The sequence below is a fragment of the Talpa occidentalis genome, unplaced genomic scaffold, assembly GCF_014898055.3.
Source record: "Talpa occidentalis isolate TD23 unplaced genomic scaffold, MPIMG_talOcc4v2.1 talOcc4.13, whole genome shotgun sequence".
In the NCBI taxonomy this organism is placed as follows: Eukaryota; Metazoa; Chordata; class Mammalia; order Eulipotyphla; family Talpidae; genus Talpa; species Talpa occidentalis.
The window spans coordinates 4,371,479-4,389,194 of record NW_023601322.1 but is presented as its reverse complement, the minus strand read 5'-3'; the positions used below and the strand labels follow the sequence as shown (position 1 = coordinate 4,389,194).

The 17,716-nt window shown below is 50.8% G+C and overlaps 1 protein-coding gene across 3 annotated transcripts in view; it reads right to left on the bottom strand.

Annotated features, from left to right (window-relative positions):
* Positions 1-876: 876 nt before the first annotated feature.
* Positions 877-17,716, bottom strand: part of RTTN (rotatin) — a 93,016-nt gene continuing 76,176 nt past the window's right edge. For 2 of the 3 annotated variants that reach the window (XM_037508415.2, XM_037508416.2), the window contains exons 40-49: positions 17,059-17,276; positions 14,163-14,268; positions 13,269-13,366; positions 11,918-11,995; positions 9,587-9,713; positions 7,726-7,928; positions 4,891-5,158; positions 2,587-2,690; positions 2,125-2,194; positions 877-1,265 (exon numbers count right to left, since the gene is read on the bottom strand). In XM_037508415.2, the coding sequence (XP_037364312.1) occupies positions 1,180-1,265; positions 2,125-2,194; positions 2,587-2,690; positions 4,891-5,158; positions 7,726-7,928; positions 9,587-9,713; positions 11,918-11,995; positions 13,269-13,366; positions 14,163-14,268; positions 17,059-17,276 (1,358 nt within the window). In that variant the 3' untranslated portion in view covers positions 877-1,179. The other variant, XM_054693994.1, reaches the window with a different exon arrangement.

Here is a 17,716-nt window from a genome sequence, read left to right as displayed (position 1 = left end):
CCAGGAAGAGGAGAAGTAAGTCCTGAGCCTCCGGCTCTGAGAACTGGAGGATCTTTCAGGACGTCGGCACGGTCACCGCTTCAGAGGAACGTCCGCCGCCCAGGGCGTTTTCAGCCTCCCGCCTCCATCCCCCAGACTTCCGCCCAGTGACTCCCCACGGTCCACGCGTCTATGCTGCAGCCACACGTGGCGTGTATTTTGTCCTCTACTTTCAGCTTAAGGAACATCGCATTGCTAATGGTGCTTAATAAGAAGCTAACTTTGTTCTATTTAACCGTAACTCATCACTTGGAACGTGAGTGTGTGTGTGTGCACATGTATACACCCCCACACACCTATTGCAGCTTTTATGTTTCTTTTCTTAGACACAATTATCTTCCAAGAGTTGGGGGAACTGCTGAAAGCGATGAGTACTCAAGCTGATTTTCAGTTCCACGTTCAGAACCACAGCTGGGCGGGGAGCGGGCCGCGGCGCCCACAGCTTGCTCCCCAAGTGCTTTTCAGGGCGCTCTGGCTGAGCTAGAATTTGAACCCAGGTCTGAATGACCACACTCACCCTCCGTCCTCACCACCCAGCATTTCAGAAGTTAGAAGGTGAGAATTATGAAAAGTGACAGATTTACCAGTTGTAGAGAGAGGAGCTAATGTCACTAAAAGTTACAGAAAGACGCTCTTCACAAAAACACGGGAGTTTTCCTTCACCCGGACACTATAAAGGTTTGAAAAATAAGGATTTGTGTTGACAAGAGCCCCAGTTCATGTAAAACATTTTTTAAAATAGAACTTCAGAAAACAACGCCTTCTTTCAATTCCTAACATTTATATTCATGAGCCCGAAAAGTCTACAAGCAGCAATTAGTCGTCAATTTTCAGTTTCTAAAAATGTTTTATTAAATAACTGTTAAATAGAATTTTTACAAAACAAATTGCATAGATAAAGGTAAGAACTTCTGTGTTCCTGGAGCTTTCCGTGTCTTCACCATCTTCCCATCGGCGGCTCTTACCGACGGAGAGCAGTCCGAAGGGGCGGGGGGTGGGGACACCCCCGTTCCGGTTCTCCTTGCAGGGAGGGGTCCACACCCGCAGGAACAAGCCTGTCTAGGAAACAGCTGCCACCGAGATTGGGTGCACCGGGCACCCTCCTGTGGCCACCAGCTGCAGGGCCAGGCCCGCATAGGCTCATGAAGAGTTGAGGAGCTGGGCCAGGTTTTCAAGACATTGCAAATAATAGGCATTTAGAGGGGTTTCTTCTGAGTTTGAGAAAGCTGAGGTAGAAAAATAAGAACAGGGGAGAGTAAGTTTATTAAATTGGGCAGGACACGTAAGGGTGGACACACACACACGGATAGGATTTATATCCAAAGTTCTATTTAAGCTCTCGATGCACTCGCATTATGAGGTTGACTTTTTCAAAAAATTAAGAGGTACAGAATTCCTATTTTTTACCAATGATTTAGCCAGAGAATAAAAACAACCTCTCCCTGAGGGATCCCGTGACCTCTGGAAACTCAGGGTCACAGAAGCAAGACAAGACCCCCAAAGCCCAAACCACAAATGAAAAAATCACACAATAAAAACACAAATCAACAAGCAGCTGTTCTAGCACAGGGCGGGACAGACGCGGTCTGTCCCGGGGCAGTGGCTCTGAGAAGCCGGCAGCCGCGCGACACGGCCACCTCCCGGGCCAGCGGACAAGGGCACTGGGCCCAGCGACTCCTGGACGACTGCGATTCAGCTCCCTGATGTCAGATCAGTTTTCTGTTCAAGGTCAATTCTAATTGGGCTGAGTTCCTACCACCTAAGAACACACGTGCACACGGCCGCAGCCCTTGGCAAAGGAATTCCGAGGGGGAAAAAAAAAAATGACTTGTAGGAAGATCACAGACGTGTCTAAGAAGCGCCGTATCTCTGAATCATCATCTGTCTGAACACTGTAGTATTTGAAAAATGCTACAGTGAAGAGAAAGGACCAAATACTGGCATGTTTTCCAAACCTTCAACAGAAAAGCTCCTCGAACATCAGAGTGAAACGTGCGTGCGTAAAACTGCGTCTGCGCTGTGACTGTGACGGCCCCAACCCTGTCCAGCGTCTAAGGGTGACCCGAATCTCTTAAAGAAACTTACTGTTCTTCACTAAGGAATAAGCTTCATCCACTCTTCTTTTTATTAATGGATTTTTCAAAGTTGTTTTTGCCTGGAGATAACGCAGAAAGATCTATCGGTTAGATTCAGTCTCCGGGTTAAGCAGGGGGGCACCACAGTGCCCCCTGTGCTCTGTCACGGACTGCAGGAGCTAACAGAATTTCAGAAAACCTGTGAGGCAGCTGGAAGATCTCCTGTTATACATCAGTTGTGCCAGCACCCCGCCCACACCCTTCCCCAGCTGACCCCCGTATCTTTCTTCCCCGACCCCCACCTGAACATGGCAAGTTCATGCGTTAATGGGGAGAACGCAAAGGGGCACCTCTGAACCGGGACTCCGGTCGGCAAGGTCACCACCGCGGGGCGCCTCCCGGGCTGGCCCTCCTCGGCGACCCTGGGGCGTCGGGCTTGCCCACCCCCAGAGGGACCCCCTGAGCCACTGACCTTGGGGTAATTGTGACTCAGCGCCCAGAGCGCGGCCGCTCCGACCCGCTGCACGTCCCGACTCTCACTCTCCAGGGAGGCGGCGAGCACGCCGATGACTTTTTCTAGTAACAAACACATTTTAAAACGTTCAGTCTGGGCATCACGCTGCACCCGCTCCGGGACTGGTCAGGCCCCGTCGGAATACACAGTCGGCGCCACTGGGGAATTTAAAACGCATCCACTTCTACAAATACAATTTCTATTTATTGACTGTCATCGGCATCCATGTCGGGCCCCCGGGAGCTGGGGGTTAAGCATTCTCCCGACACCCTGTCCTTACCACACTCTAAGGTGTGTTAGCCTTGCGGGACGCGCGCCGCTTTCCTTCCTGTCCGCTCTCGGCAGGAGTCTGTGTCTGTGTGGCCTCGCTGCCTGCTGAAGTGGTGTCCCACTGAGGGACACTATATGGCTGGATTTTTGACTAATTCAAAATATTGCAAGGTTATGAGATTTTCTGATTTTTATTTTTTCTTGAATAAATGTTCCTCAGTTACCTCTATCGGGGGAAGTATCCATTTTAATTTTTTTTCTTTAGTTTTCAGCAGATTCACTAGGACATGTGGATGTATTCTGATGTATCTGCTTTAGAATTAACTGAGTCTGGTGAATCTGTGGATTCGTGTCTTAAAACAATTCTCAACATTTTGAGTCATCACCTCTTCAAATATTTCCTCTTTTCTCTCCATCTAGGACTTCAATTAAACAGTAATTATAATATACGGGGCTTCACTGAATTTTTATATGATTGAAATTTTACATAATAAAAAGTGAAATAAAATTAAAGCCAGGGCTAAATAAACATACAGCAGATTATCTCAAAGTATCTGCTCTGTCACTTAAACATTTTATTCCTTAATCCTCTCTGGTCCGTTTAGCTTTCCGTGCTGTATTCCGGATATTACTCTTCTGATCTATCTTCTAATTTCTAATTCTGTCCTCTGCTCCCCTGACTTGTTGACAGCCACACACGTACACTGAGTTTTTCATCGTAGTGACGAAGCTCTAAAATAGTGCTGCTACAAGGACATCCCGCAATGACAGAAACAGTTACAGGTGGGCTCCTAAGGGAGCCCGGGGTCACAGCAGCTAACGCAAATGGAAACAGCATTTCAAGTGATTTACATTAAAATAGTTACATGCAGCTGATCACCATACTGGACAATGATTCTAGAATCTGTCTGGTTTCTGAATAAAATCCTTCAATTTTTCACTCTCCTGCTCTCTACATATATTTTCAGGCTTGTCATTTATTTATCTAAAAATAATATAAAGTTATTTGAAAATCTGCATCTCATTATTGTAGTATATAGTCAGAAGGTTAGCTGGGACATCCCCCCCGCCGGTTCTCAGTCATGTTCTGTTTTCCCGTATGTTCCTGGTCATCTTTTACTGTGTATTGGTGGACGCTTTTGACAAATTTTTGGTGGAGGTTCCCCAAGGCCTCGTGTGAGCCTGTCCTGCGTCCATCAGAGCGGCAGTTTGCTACTGCCAAGCACCTGAAGGGCCTGGCCATGGAGGTTCAGCTCAAACCCAGACCACGGCCTCTCAGGCCATAGAGTGAGTACTCTGGGGGCAGGACGGAGGGCTGGCTGTGGTGTCCATTCTCACACTTTTTTTCCTCTTCTTTTTGGGGACCAGCTTAGCTCTGACCCAGCCTTCTCCTCTCAGGCTGGTTCTTGGGAGGAGCTGGTTCTTGGGAGCTTGATAAGGACAGGAAGGCCCAGGAGATTCGAGGTCTTGACTCCCGCCCCCAATCCTTGGCATCCCTGGGCAAAAAGCCAAGCCCACAGTGCTGGAGACTGTCCTTGAGCCCAGGAGCTTTCTCTGCACCTCTTACCTCCCTGGACACAACAAAAAAACAGCCTGGAAGGAGGAGAAGACGACGGAAAGAAGGGTGTGGGGATCACAACCTCGCAGAAGGGTCTGCAAAGGCTCCCCGCACCGGCCGGCTTCCGCTCAGAAAGCAGAGCAGCGAGGAGTCAGAGAGACTACGGGGGGCGGGGGGCAGGGAGTAGCCGGCCAGCCGCAGGTTCCCACCTCTGCATCCAGCCTGTGTGTCACGACCTCACCCGTCAGCCCAGAGCCCCGAGGTCCTTGAGGCCTCCCAGTCTCTTCTGAGGATGGAGCCTCCTACAGCGACCTCGTGAACACGGTGGGCACCTAATAACTGCCTGGCAAATTATTTATAGAACCATTTTGTATTTTAATAACCACATGTATAAATAGATACGCATTTGCGTGGCCTGTAATACGAATACTTACCATTAGCCAGGATCTTGGGCTTGTTAGCAGGGCTGAAGCAAATATTATGGAAGATCAGAAGAGGCAAGGGAGGGCCGCTCCTGGGCTTGAACCTGCTCATCTCTGTGAGCAGGTCCAGGCCGCCGTCCAGCCGCAGGATGGCCTGCTGCCCGTCTTCCGCGAAGGACATGCTCAGGAGCAACTTCAGCCAAAGGACACTCAGGTGACTGAGATGCTTATTTCCTCCTTTCGGCAGTGATAGAGACAGGAAGTTCTGCAAGAAGTTACTCTGAGGGCAAAGAGAGAGAATATTATTTTCTTCTTGAGTCTTTTCATTATTTTCCCAGTCCCTTGGAGACCAATTAGCTGGGATTCTGCTCTTCTTTTCCCCAACTTTAATTTCTCCCTCCTCCCAATTCCTTCCAAATACCCATCTACATTATTTCCAGGTATAAGTGAAAGAGTTAAGAGTTAGAGAACAAAATAGTGATCAAATTTTAATTTGTACTAATTCTTTCATGATTCGGATAAACTATAGTGAACGCAATTATTTAGGATTGATAATTCAGTTTGGGGATTTATTTCAGGCCTCTTGAGTTTTCTCTTTCTGTCTGCCTTCTGGCAATTTTGCTACTCATTAAAAGCTATCCTATGGGGAGGAAAAAGAAACAAACCCCCAATCAGTCTGGATACCAATTAACAACTCTGGTAGTGAGGATATCGGAATCACTGGGGTCACCGTGTTAAAAGAAGAAAAATGTGGCTACACCTTATATTCATGTTATCCCAGCTGCACATGGTTTCTTATGGCTACGGGTCATTCTAATCAACTTACAGAAACTTGCAGAAAAGAAAGCTGCCACTTGAAACGCTGAAGTCATTTCGAGCTTCCATAAAACCCCTTCCATTATGGAAAGCCCACTCAATCCCTAGCTAGAAGAGAGGCAAACAAAGGGAAAAGTCTTGAAGTTCCCCACGGAGTAGGATCCCAGGCAGTGGGGTACAGAGGGAACCCCAGGTGGGTGGGTCAGGGCGCAGAAGTGTTAACACTTCGCCGTCCTGACCGCCCAGAATATCTCGTCTTTGTTCCATGATCTCCTCAGGCTTATTTCCTGGGCTCTCTTGGCCCTAATTCAAGATGTGGGCTTGAATCTATATAATAACCTTAACACTTATGCAAAAGGACTCTAAGAAGAGGAGAAACAGCAGACGTCACCCAGGCAACCAGTAAACTGTAAGCTCCCCTCTGCCCTGGCGCTCTCCCAGCTCCTCCCCACCTCCCAGTTAAAGTTCCTCCTGCTCCCCCCTCGCTCCCCACACGCTCCCCACACGGGCCGCAGGAGCACTGGGGCCTTGCAGGCGGCAGAGGCCTTGGCAGGGTATGAGTTGCTGGTGTGACGGGGCGTCCTCTTTCCGCCAAGACCCCGGAGGGTGGACTTCTCCCCACGGCGGGCAGGAGGCGCGGGGCGTCCTGCGGGTGGGCTGTGCGTGCGGCCTGTCTGCTCACGACCACAGATGCGGGAGAAGGCAGAGCCGCCAGTGGGGGCTGCCTCCCCCACCGCTGGGGCAGGCGCCCAAGGAAAGCCACGCCAGGAGTTGGCCCCAAGCGGCATCTGACCCCGCCAGCATCACACAGCACAGAACCCCAGAGTGAGACGTGACGGCGCCGGAGAGCTGGTTTTGTTGAACCTAACAATTCTCAAAATGAACACGCCGAGGCGTACCAGAAGGAGTCTCCAGCTCAGAGTCCTGCCAGCCCAAGATCAGTGTTGGTCCCACTGGGGTTCCCGCCGAGGTGCTCCCAAGAAGACGCAGGGAGCACGGCCGGTCTGTACACCGCTCGTGGGAGCATGGCGACCGCTGCCCGAGCAGGTGGCCAGCCCCACGGGACGGCCAGCACACAGCTGCCTCGGGGGAGTGAGGGCGCCGGTCTGCGGGCCATTTACAGGGCGTGGCCCCCCACGGCTGCCGTCCTGACACCATCGCCGCGACACCCACTGGCTCTCAAAGCCCCTGAAAACTAACAGTGACACTCGTGAGCCTGCGGGCGCTGGCTGCAGTGTGCCCCGGGACGGCCTTCCTTAGCCAGGCTGCTGTTTATCTGGAGACTACACTCAAAGTGGGGGAGGGCCTGGGAGGTGACGCAGTGGAAGATAAGGAGACCCAATTCTTAGCCATGCTGCCAACTTCTGCCCTTGGCTTGGCCTTCGGGTAAGAGACGCAGAAGCACTCATGTTACCACGTGCTAGTTCTGGAGACTCAAATTGAAGGGGGCCTCCAGGTTAGGGATCCTGTTCATACCCATCAAATACAGAGTGACCGGACACCTGTACTAGAATTTGTTTAATTCATTCGATCCCTTTTAAAATACCTCAATTAAAATCAAAAAGAAGAAGTTCCAGAACTGGTGCCCCTGAGGACAGTTCTAGTTCTATTCTGCCAGAGTCAGGTCTAGTTCAGGGGCGGGGGGCGGGGGGGGGTGTGATTTCATAAACCACCCTGACAATCTGAATTGTCACTGCTCAATTTGGTCTGTTTTAAAGATCAAATAAATTACTCTTATGATCTCATACACATGTGAGACAGCTGTCTTTCTAAAACCCTCATTTTTGAGAGAGAGATAAAATATAATCCAAAAGCTAAGAAGATAAACTAAGAGGAAACAGTGCGATCATATTCTAGCTTCTGTCACTTCTCATGTATCGCCCTCAACTGGCTTAAACAAAGCGAACCCCTTAATCCTTTTACAATCCTTTAAAATAAAATGTCTTGCAGTCAAATTAATCCTACAGATTCAGTTCTAGACTTTCACTCATACTGGGTGACTCTCTGCGTGACGAGAGGCGAAGTGCTTACCTTTTGAATGACTCCTTTACAGTCATGAGACAGGGCCAGGTTTGAAAGAAACGTGAAGACCATCTGCTGGACGGTGCTGTTCTCGAGGGACATCTGGGAGGCCAACTTGAGGACGCTCTGCATCAGCGAGCTGCCGGGGGGCCCCCGGGAGGCGGCATGGACGGGATGTTGTCCAGAACTCGACCAGCAGACAGAACTGCAACCTTCAAGCAAAACCCCCACCCAATGCCTCTGTTTCACTGTCCGTTTTTAAAAATCCTGAACTGCAAAGCATCTACCAAGTGACTTGGCCATTAACCTGTGCGCTGAGGGTAGCAGTGAGGGCTCGTGTTGTGCCCACAGTCCACCTGCTGGAGCTACTGCTCTCATTAGGGGCCTAATGATCTCGAAGGCATTTCCAACACAGGATTTATGCTGAAGGACTAAAGTAAGCAGAACGGGTTTTAACAGTTCCTCAAGAAGACAGCCACAAATAGGGGCTTGTGTAGAACAGAATTTTAGGAATGGAAGATAACTTAGCCTAAGACCTTCATTTCCCGGAGGAAAACAAAATGAGAGTCCGATACTCCCAGGCAGGGGCAGCGCACACCAGCCGTGCCCCAGGGGAGGGCGGGTCAGAGCGCTCAGTGCCCAGCTCGCTCGGCCCGCAGCTCCCAAGCGCTGGCACATTCCGTAAGAAGGGAAGGGAACACAAATAAACGCGGTGTCCGGTCCTGGACTCCTGCGGGCAGCAGTGTGCAAACACCATGGCCCCCGTGACTCTTAGGAAAACTGTTACTAAATGATGCAATTTTGCTTGGAAACAAACCAGATAGGATAAAAGAATTTTGTCCTCGATTTGGTGATCTGACCAGTATTCTAACATTTACATCAATTCTCAGCATGAAGGTAACACAGACTCATTCCAAGACTGCTGCTAGGACACAGGTGTCCTTTGCTCGTTGTCGAGCAACAGGCAAGGGGTGAGCTGGGGAGGCGGTGACGTCAGGCAGAAGCACAGACGCCCGCACTGTGACCCTGAGAGCCCAGGGCTCGGGAGCCGAAGTCTGCGTCCTCAGGCTCCGCGGCCAGAGACTGGCTTGCGGGGGCAGGAGAACGGACGCCCCCCAAGAGGCCAGGTGCTGCGGGGGCAACAGGGGCTTTGTGGGCCAGGGCAGTGCCAGGAGGGCTCCGAGTGGTCCTGAGTTCTGTCCTTTTCTCTGAAAATCTTTTATTTGCAGAACCCGGTGGCTGGGCTGCTGACTGCTGCTCGGGGCAGCACAGGAGCCTGCTGGCTAGTTGGGCCTTAAGTTGACGAGCTGCAGGTCAAACCGGAAACCAGCACCTCCGCAGTCTCCTGCCGCCCGGGGCTGCTTCCCCTCCTCCCAGATAGCCTCGGCTCCCTCAGGTCACCCCTGCCGTCTCCACTCCCGCACAGGCCCAGCGTACACTCTCGATAACGTCCTCAAATGAGGGAAAGACCAGGGCACCCAACAGCCAGGCCGCCACCAGGCCCCCCGCATCTGGGACCCGTGCTGTCTCCTGCTCCAGACGCCCAGAGGCCTCCCCTTTCTGGGTTAAGACCAGATGCCTCAGCTTTTCCTTTCTCTGTTCCCCAAGAAGTTCACTTTCCCTCTGCCACGTGATTGGGCCGATTTCCCTTTCTGCCTCCGACCTGTCAGATGCCTCCACGCCCAAACGCAGGCTCGATAAACACCCGCCTGCTCCTGCACAGCCACCAGGGAGCTTGCCTTTAACCAGACACTCCCAGTAAGCAGGAGGAACACTTCAAGACACTCTTCGTTTTTCTAGGCCACTTCAAATCTTTGCCTCAAATCAGCATTTTTGCGCACTGTCCAAAGGCGGCCTGGTCTCTGCTTACCGTTCGGGAAGTTGGCCGTGTAGACGCACAGGAGCTGCAAGGCGGCCTGCATCAGGGAGTCGTCCATCAAAAGCCAAGGCCAGAGGCCGTGCAGGACAGGCACGAGGTGAGCCTCAAGCGCGGCTTCCTGCGGGAAGGTGGGAGCAAGGGCAGCGCTGGGCGCGGGGACCAGAGCACAGACCCAACCCGTCCCCTGCCCGGGAGCTCCACCCTCTGCGGATCCAGCCTTCCTCACCACTTGTCTCCTCCATAACTAGGCCCCGTCCGTTCACTTCAGTTTCTATTTGGTTGACCTCACGGTGCAACAAACACACTGACATGCCTTACCACGGGACGCCTGGTGGTGTCAACACCACCCTTCAGTAGAGCCTGGAGAGCACGTGTGGCAGCAGCCACCTCCCCAGCTCGGGCTCGACCTTCCGTTCGCCTCCATTTCCGTCCTGAGGGCTGCTGCCCAGACGGCACCGTCAGCTGTCCCCTGCCCCCCCCGCAGCGCCTGCGCCTCCTCTTCCAGGCGCTGCTCCTCACTCCACGCAGCCTGGGTCACCTCTAGGCCCTCCCCGGCGCTCCCTTCCCATCGCTCTCTGCCTTCTCTTGCACAGCCACAGCTGCCAAGGACGCGGCCGCAGCTGGCACTACATCCTCCCTTTGGAAGTTTCCCCGATCACGGGGGCTACACGCGGTACTAACTCCTGGAACCCCAGCCTGCAGCGCCGCCCAGAGTCCCAGACCAGAGAACCCACTTACCAGGGCCAGCTCCCCCGACGCCCCAGAGACACCAGGAGGGGCTGCGGCACAGGCCGGGCCTCAGGCCTCCTGCCCAGCTCTGCTCGGCCGCACACGCTGGCGTTGGACACCATCCACATCCCCCTCTTTCTCCTCAGCATCTTGCATCTACACCAGCCCCGGCCCCTTTCCTGACACCGTGTCTGGGGCCTCATCGCCTCTTGCCTGGAATACCAGTCCCCTGCCCCGGCCTCGCCCTGCACGGTTCCCGCACCCAACAGACACGGGACACCCCTTCCTTCACGCTGCACACCCATGGACCCTGGGGTGGAGGGGGCCACTCCGTGACGCACCACTCAGCGAAAAATAGCCAAGGGTGATGATGCCAGACTGCTCAGGTGAGCTGGGGCAGGACGAGCAGCCAGAAGCTCCGCCCCGCGGGGCACATGTGCTCAAGAGCAAGAGCAACATTCTCCAATTCACTCCCCACTGCGCCACGCAGGGCCGCACAGGGCCGCGCCCGCTGGGAGACTGCTGAGACAGCTGTGCGGGCTGCACCTGCCACCAGCACAGGGCTGGCCTCTCAGGCATCTCGACAGGCAGATCCCCCCTGGAAAGTGTTCCAGAACATTCCCTGGGTTACTACTCACCTGTGAGTAGTAACTGCATCCAGCCACAGGGATAGTATTTAGCATAAACAATCACAAATTTTAAACAACCAGCCGCTTTTGAGTTAAAAAAAACTTGGGATGTCAATGAAGTGTGAAACACTTATTTCCCAGCAAATTTCACTGAAAGTACAGATTGTCAGTGACGTGTCTTGAACAAATTATTAGACACGGCTTAAGGAATACATGATGTTTAAGATGTTCATGTCTCAGATTTAGTACATTTTTCCAGTTTTATCAAAGAGAACCAAAAAAAAAAAAAATTAAAAAGGCAGTTTCTATCATTTATCTCTGTCTTACACATTTTCCACAGTATTTCTGTGTGAAAACTCATGCTTCAAAAGTGTGGTTTCACTATGACAGGCAAATCAAAGCGTCAGAGACCTCAGCCCTGGGAACAGCCGGGACGCGGTGCTTTAACCGACGGCGCGGGCCTCCCGCCCCGGTGCACACCTCCGCGGTTCCCTGGCTGGCGTGACCACCGGGCAGGGCTGGGGGAGGTTGCGGGGTGGACAGGGCCGGCGGGCAGGAGCTGCGGGCACCCCCACGGGGGAGCAGCCACGGACCCTTCCTTCCGCTCAGACGCCTGCGCTCAGCCGCCCCAGAGCCCGACCCCTGCCGCTGAAAACACCCGCCTTCTAAGCCACACACGCGAGTCATCCCAGCCTGGCCAGCAAACAGCTGAGATGGACAGAGGAGCCCCGAGGTGCTGGACCTGCCTGAAGCCAAAGTTTCCTGCCAAAGCTGAAGTGAAGAGACGGACATAAACAAGAAAGGCCCCCAGCGCTGAAGATTAACACGGAGTTTACAGACCGGTCAACTCCAGGTCTAAAAAAGTAAAATCCAGACGATTTCCACTTCCCTCCCCTGGTATCTCACATAAAAACTGTTTATTGGCCGCAAGGCTATCGAGATTTTGAGCAGCAGCTCTACTGACCTTACAGTCTCCATTTTGATAAAGACAGTTTCTCAGGAGCTGCATGGCAGTGCTTAACTCTTTAGTAAAACCATCCTCCTGTGAAACAAAAGAGGAGCTGAAAATGGCAACACGATCCTCGTCCACTTTTGAAATTCAGCGGCTCCCTCTCCCTCAGTGATGGTACCACGCGGCCGCCAGGCCTTCCCAGACCTTGACAGCTCCTGGTCTCCACGAGGTACCACACGGCAAGAAAGGCTGTTGTTCTTTTGAGCACGAGGGGGGGGTGGGGGTGGGGGGGTGGGGGATGAGAGAGGGGGGTGGGGATGCCAAGGTGCAGTGTGGGCTCCACAACCCACTCAGTAAAGTGATGGATAAACCACAGACTGGTTTTCCACCATATTGGCATTTAAAGATCAATGTCACTTATCATCTGGGAAATGCAAATCAAAGCCGCAGTGAGGTGCCACCTCACCCTGTGAGAATGGCCCAGAAAAGACCAGAAACAAGTGCCGGTGAGGATGTGGACAACGAGGAGCCTGTCCACGCAGAGGGGACACGCCTGGGGCGGCATCTCTGGAATGGTGCGGAGGTTTCCTGGACTGAAAATGGAAATTCCCCGTAGCCCAGGAACACCAAGCCTGGGTATTTATCTGAATAGTACAAAAAGGCAAATCGGCGATGTTTCACGCACCCCTACGCTCACAGGAGCGTGATTCACCATAGCTGAGACATGGAGTCGCCCTAAATACTGGCAGGTGACTGGGTAAAGAAATGATGGTTTATATACTCAATGGACTACTACTCGGTTATTGAGAAGATCAAACGGTGACTTTGGGGCCAATACGGATGGACCTTGAGGCATTTATACTAAGTGACATGAGTCAGAAGCGAAAGACAGTCACCGTGCAGTTTCTCTCATTGTGGAATGTAAATAGCCAAAGAGAAACAAACTGGCAAAACACAATAAAAATGGCTGCTGGAGTCTGAAGACCATGGTTGCCAGCGGGAGGGCCAGGGAGGGTGGGAAGGGTGAGAGACTGTATTGGCCTTTGGTGGAGGGTGAGGGAGGAACACACACGTCGAGGTGTGAAGCTACTCCCGAAAGGATCTATTTTTACAAATGAATGGCCAATCAGTAAAATTTTATTGGAAAAAAAAAAGATCTTCACATGGGAACTATGCCCCACACACACACACACACACACACACACACACACACAATCTCTCAAACCTGCCAATGTAGAAATCCCATTAACGCTTCTGGCTGTAGCCTCTAAACCACCCATTTCCACCAAACTCAGGGGTCAATTTGAAGCACGAGGCCACGGGGCGAGGGCCCCCGCCACCCCTGGGGTCCCAACCCGCTCACCTTTCTCTTCAGGGCTGCTCGCCCAGGCCTCAGGGAGTCAAGGTTCAGCTGGGCGCTAATGTGCTTCATCTGCGCCAGGCAGGTGTCGATCAGGGAGGCTGGAAAACCCACAGGCACAGGGACAGACCACTTCCAGACGGACCCAAGCCACACGCACACTCCAGTTCGCAAAGAAAAGCACCTCTACTTCTGCCCACCTTCACCGCAGTGTTTTCAGTGACAGATGAATGAATCAGAGGGAAAAGAGCGAGCGCTGAGACGCTAAAGCCCGCTTGGTTTCAACTTAGTCTGACATGCCCCAAATGCGTCGTGCAGTTGGAGGCGTAATTGGTCTTAGCAGTGAATCATAATTAAAATTAATGAACTTGATGTTGCTGTTATTCTCTCTCAACCCTAAGACCTGTGTCTCCTGATTGCAGATGAGAAATTATAGCACTCTGCAGGGGAAACATGTAAGAAAATTCAGACTCCCCTAACAATGCTGTGATTACTATCCAGACTATGTGGGTTTTTGTTTTTTTTTTTTTTTTCAGATACGCAATATGTGCTTATGGTTACTAATGCTTAATTATTATGAAACTGAGTGGTGTGCTCCTTTTCAGGCTTCTCTAGTATTTAGATATAGGTTCTCTAGAGGAAGAATCATTGCCCTAAAAAATAATCTACCCCAACGCATAATCTTTTTAAAGACGATCATGTACAAAATAACGTATAAATATGCACAATCGTTCTATCCTATTTTTAAAAATATTAATGCATGTTTCCATATGGGAAAAAAAAAAAACTATTTCTTTTAGTTGCACCGAGATTATAAGTTCTTTGCATTTTGAGTCCAAAGAAGAATTAGGGGCACAGGCAGTAGAGTACATAACCCACCGCCGCCCAGCGGCTCACCTTGGAGAGCGAGCTTCTGAGCCTGCCTGCTCACGGCCAGGAGGGACAGCAGCGCGTTCGCAGCCACTCTCTTCAGGGTGTCTTTGGAGGATTTTACTTCATAGCACTGCAAAGAACATAGATCAAACTGTGAAGACAGACAATGTGGAACAAAACTGCTGGGAGGAAAATACATGTTCTACTGAACAGGTCTTGCTAGGTGACAACTATTCCAAGGAATTCGCTGGAATGTGATAAATCATTAAGATCTGTGAATGCTCTAAGAGGATGAGACAGTACCAGAAATTTAAGATGAAAATGTCCAACAATCACACTCAAACCTCCTCTAAAGGATAAAGTATATTCAGGTCTAACACATGGCAAGTCCACGCACGTACTTACAGGGCCCTGGAAAACTGGAGAGGAGCGAGGAGTCACCCGGTGCACCTCCTCCCTGAGACACAGGCCCCCCTGCGGCCCCCGGATGAGCTGGCTCTTTCCATCTTCCACGTCCACGGTAAGTGGACTCTCACAAGTCACGTCTTTCAAAAGAGATTCTCTCTTTTTCTGGCTCATAAATGAAAACTCATTTATAATTTTGAAAATGCTAATATTTTGGTCTATTTCCTTTACACATTCGAATTTCTAAGCAATTACAAGATGACAAAGCAGAGAATACACAGTAGCAAATCCTCTTATTTAAAAAAAAGGAAGTAGGGCCTTGGCGCAAGCGTAAACACTGGGCCATCCCACATGGTGCGCAGACCTGCCGCAGCAGTCTTCAGTCCAGCAGGCGTACCCATAAAGCCACTAGCACGTCTAACACAACTACCAGACGAAGCACTGTGCGGAGGGGGAAAAGCCCATCAAGAAGACACAGAGCGGGGAACCGTGTCTTTCAGTGAACCACGGGTGGAAGGGACACAAGACGACTCAGTGTCATCTATTTAGTTGTTACACTTCCCTTTAGGTCTCACTCCATCTGTGCGTGGAGTGACCTGTGTCTGCTGGGCTAAGGCACGTGGCTTTCTTCTGAACATGCAGCGTCAGCGAGCCCGGCAGTGTCTCTGGGATACGGGCTTCCTGAGCAGATTCACTATGAGTTTTACTGTTCACTGAGCACCAAAGCAAAACACGGCTCCTCAAATATGATGGCAGCATCACACATCTGATGTGGTTGGAGGTGAATTTCAAGTATATTTATATCCATATATTATGTGGGTATATATGTACATGTATACATGCAGGTAGACAGACAGACAGACAGATGGACAGAAGGGCATCAATTCTAAAACCCTGCTCCCTCTGGTCAGTCGGAGACTGAGCTGATTGTGCTCACACACTGCCTGGCACCAGCCTGGCCCACGGGACGGGCAGTAAGGACGTGTGTGATTGACCCGAGGCACTGACGCTGGCTGTGTTCTGGCAGCTCGCATGGGCGAGTGTAGTGGGATAAGCCATAGCCACACAGGACATTTTGTCTCTTTTGCAATCTGGAAGAAATGGAGAGGAAAACTGGCCAGTGGGGAGGAAGTTGTGGACACGCCCTGCAGCTCCAGGTGTCTCATTTCCTTGGCCAAGCAGGTAGCAGCCAAACCTCACAAACAACAACTTGTATAATGACTAACATTACAAAGTATCAGGGAAAATTCAGAGCAAGGTGAACTTAACACATTCCCAGGCACAGAGTCTTCCCTGAGCACGTGAGTTTCATCTGGTCCACATGCTGACCCGGACGCCTATTTATTAGGAGTCACAGCAACACGAACGCACAGGAGGAAAGGCCAGGACATACAAGGCCCGGATGTGGCCAGCTCGACGGGCTGCAGGACCCCAGTGGAGACTGTGTCCGAGGCCCAGGGCTGCTGGGCCTTCCTGCCGATGGGCACTGCCCTCACTGAGGGAAGGAAACCCAAGCCATTTAAATCCCTGAAGAAGACAAATCCACAAGAGCCACACCCTTTCCCCAAGAGAAAATCACTCAATAAAGCCTCAGTGGGCACATTAATGCCTGCCAGGTCCAAGCCTCAGCCCAAGTCTAACTCCACCCAGGCAGTGAAACCTCAAGCAGTTGCCCCAGAAAGACTGTGCGACCCTCTGCTCACAGCAGACAAGAGGCAAACACCCCAAACCCTCACCCTCACAGGCGGGCAGGCGGGAACCGCCCTGGCGGGATGAGGCTGGCGGGCACAGCAACCAGTGCAGGTGTGCAGGGACGCGGCTTCTCCACCTCTCAGTGGAAGGCCAAAGCCACAGACACAACTGTCGAGAAATTCTTTACAGATCAATTTAGTAATATTACTATTTGTAAAAAACATTTGGGCAGCTTCAGAAACACTTTGTGTGTTTATTTTTGTTCATCTTTTTATAAAATAACAATAGTGATTTCAGGATATTTTCTTGATGAACGAAGTAAGTTGATAAAAGAAAATAAGCAGCACAGCTCGGAAAAAGGCAGTTTTCTCACATATTTGCCACCTAGCCTGCAGACCTCTAGAACCACGTTAAATTTGTGAACACGTACATAAATCAAATGTCATTCAGGTGAATGTATTCTCAGACATGTAAACGTGTCTTTAAAATGAAATAAATTATGAATGACACCTGCACTCCTGGCAGACCCATTTGGTCCTCTTATGCCACATTCTTTTGACAAACCGATAGACTTAGAGATGACTGGTATTTCATTTAAAATTTTTATATCATATTCATTAAAGAAACTTTCATATCATATTCATAAAAGAAAACATCCCGGATGGGACTAGAGCGGCCGCACGGTTACTTTACCTTTATACATTACTGAAACAGAATGAGCATTAATTACTTTTTAATACAAACAATCGAAAACTTCTTTGCAAGACAAAAACTAAAGTTAATTCACCTAAACAATAACCAAAGTTTAAAAAAAATCACATACCTGAAGAATTACTTCATTAAGTCGTTCCAGAGACGGCTGATTTTCCTGAGTTTTATCAAGAAGGGAAGCCACCGTGAGGCTGGGGCCTAAGTGAGTTCTGTCTCTATCCTGGAGCTGCCTTTTTGCTTCTTGGGTCAAGAGAACAGCGAGGAACTGCAGGCTGGCAGCACAGAGCGCCGGGTTGGCACTGGACAAGCCCACGCACTGGCACAGCAGGTCTGAAAGAAGGCGGTGAGCGTCTAGGTCAGGGGGCGCTGCACCGCAGCCATGCCCCGACTCGTGGGGTGCACTGAGCCATTAGCAGAGCTCATTAGGGTTCCCCTCCCGTTCAGTGGGGCGGGTGCTACTGTCGTGTATGCTGATAATTAGCTTTTCTCTCCGGGGCTGTGGGGTTGCTCTGCTGGTCTGCAGGGAGCTAGCCAGCACCCTCACTGCACTGCCACCTTGCAGTACTCTCCTTCCCCATAAATCTTACCTGCAAACTACCAGCCCCGTTACAGGAAGATTCACACATCAAAGCAAAGAATGAAATGCTAACTTAAGATGTGAAAAATACAAGTGAACTGAATTAGTGATAACTGAGAAACTTAAAAGAACTCAACTTGGAACACACTGAAACTGGGTGTTAAAAAAAGGTAGCGTTAATGTTGTTTATAAA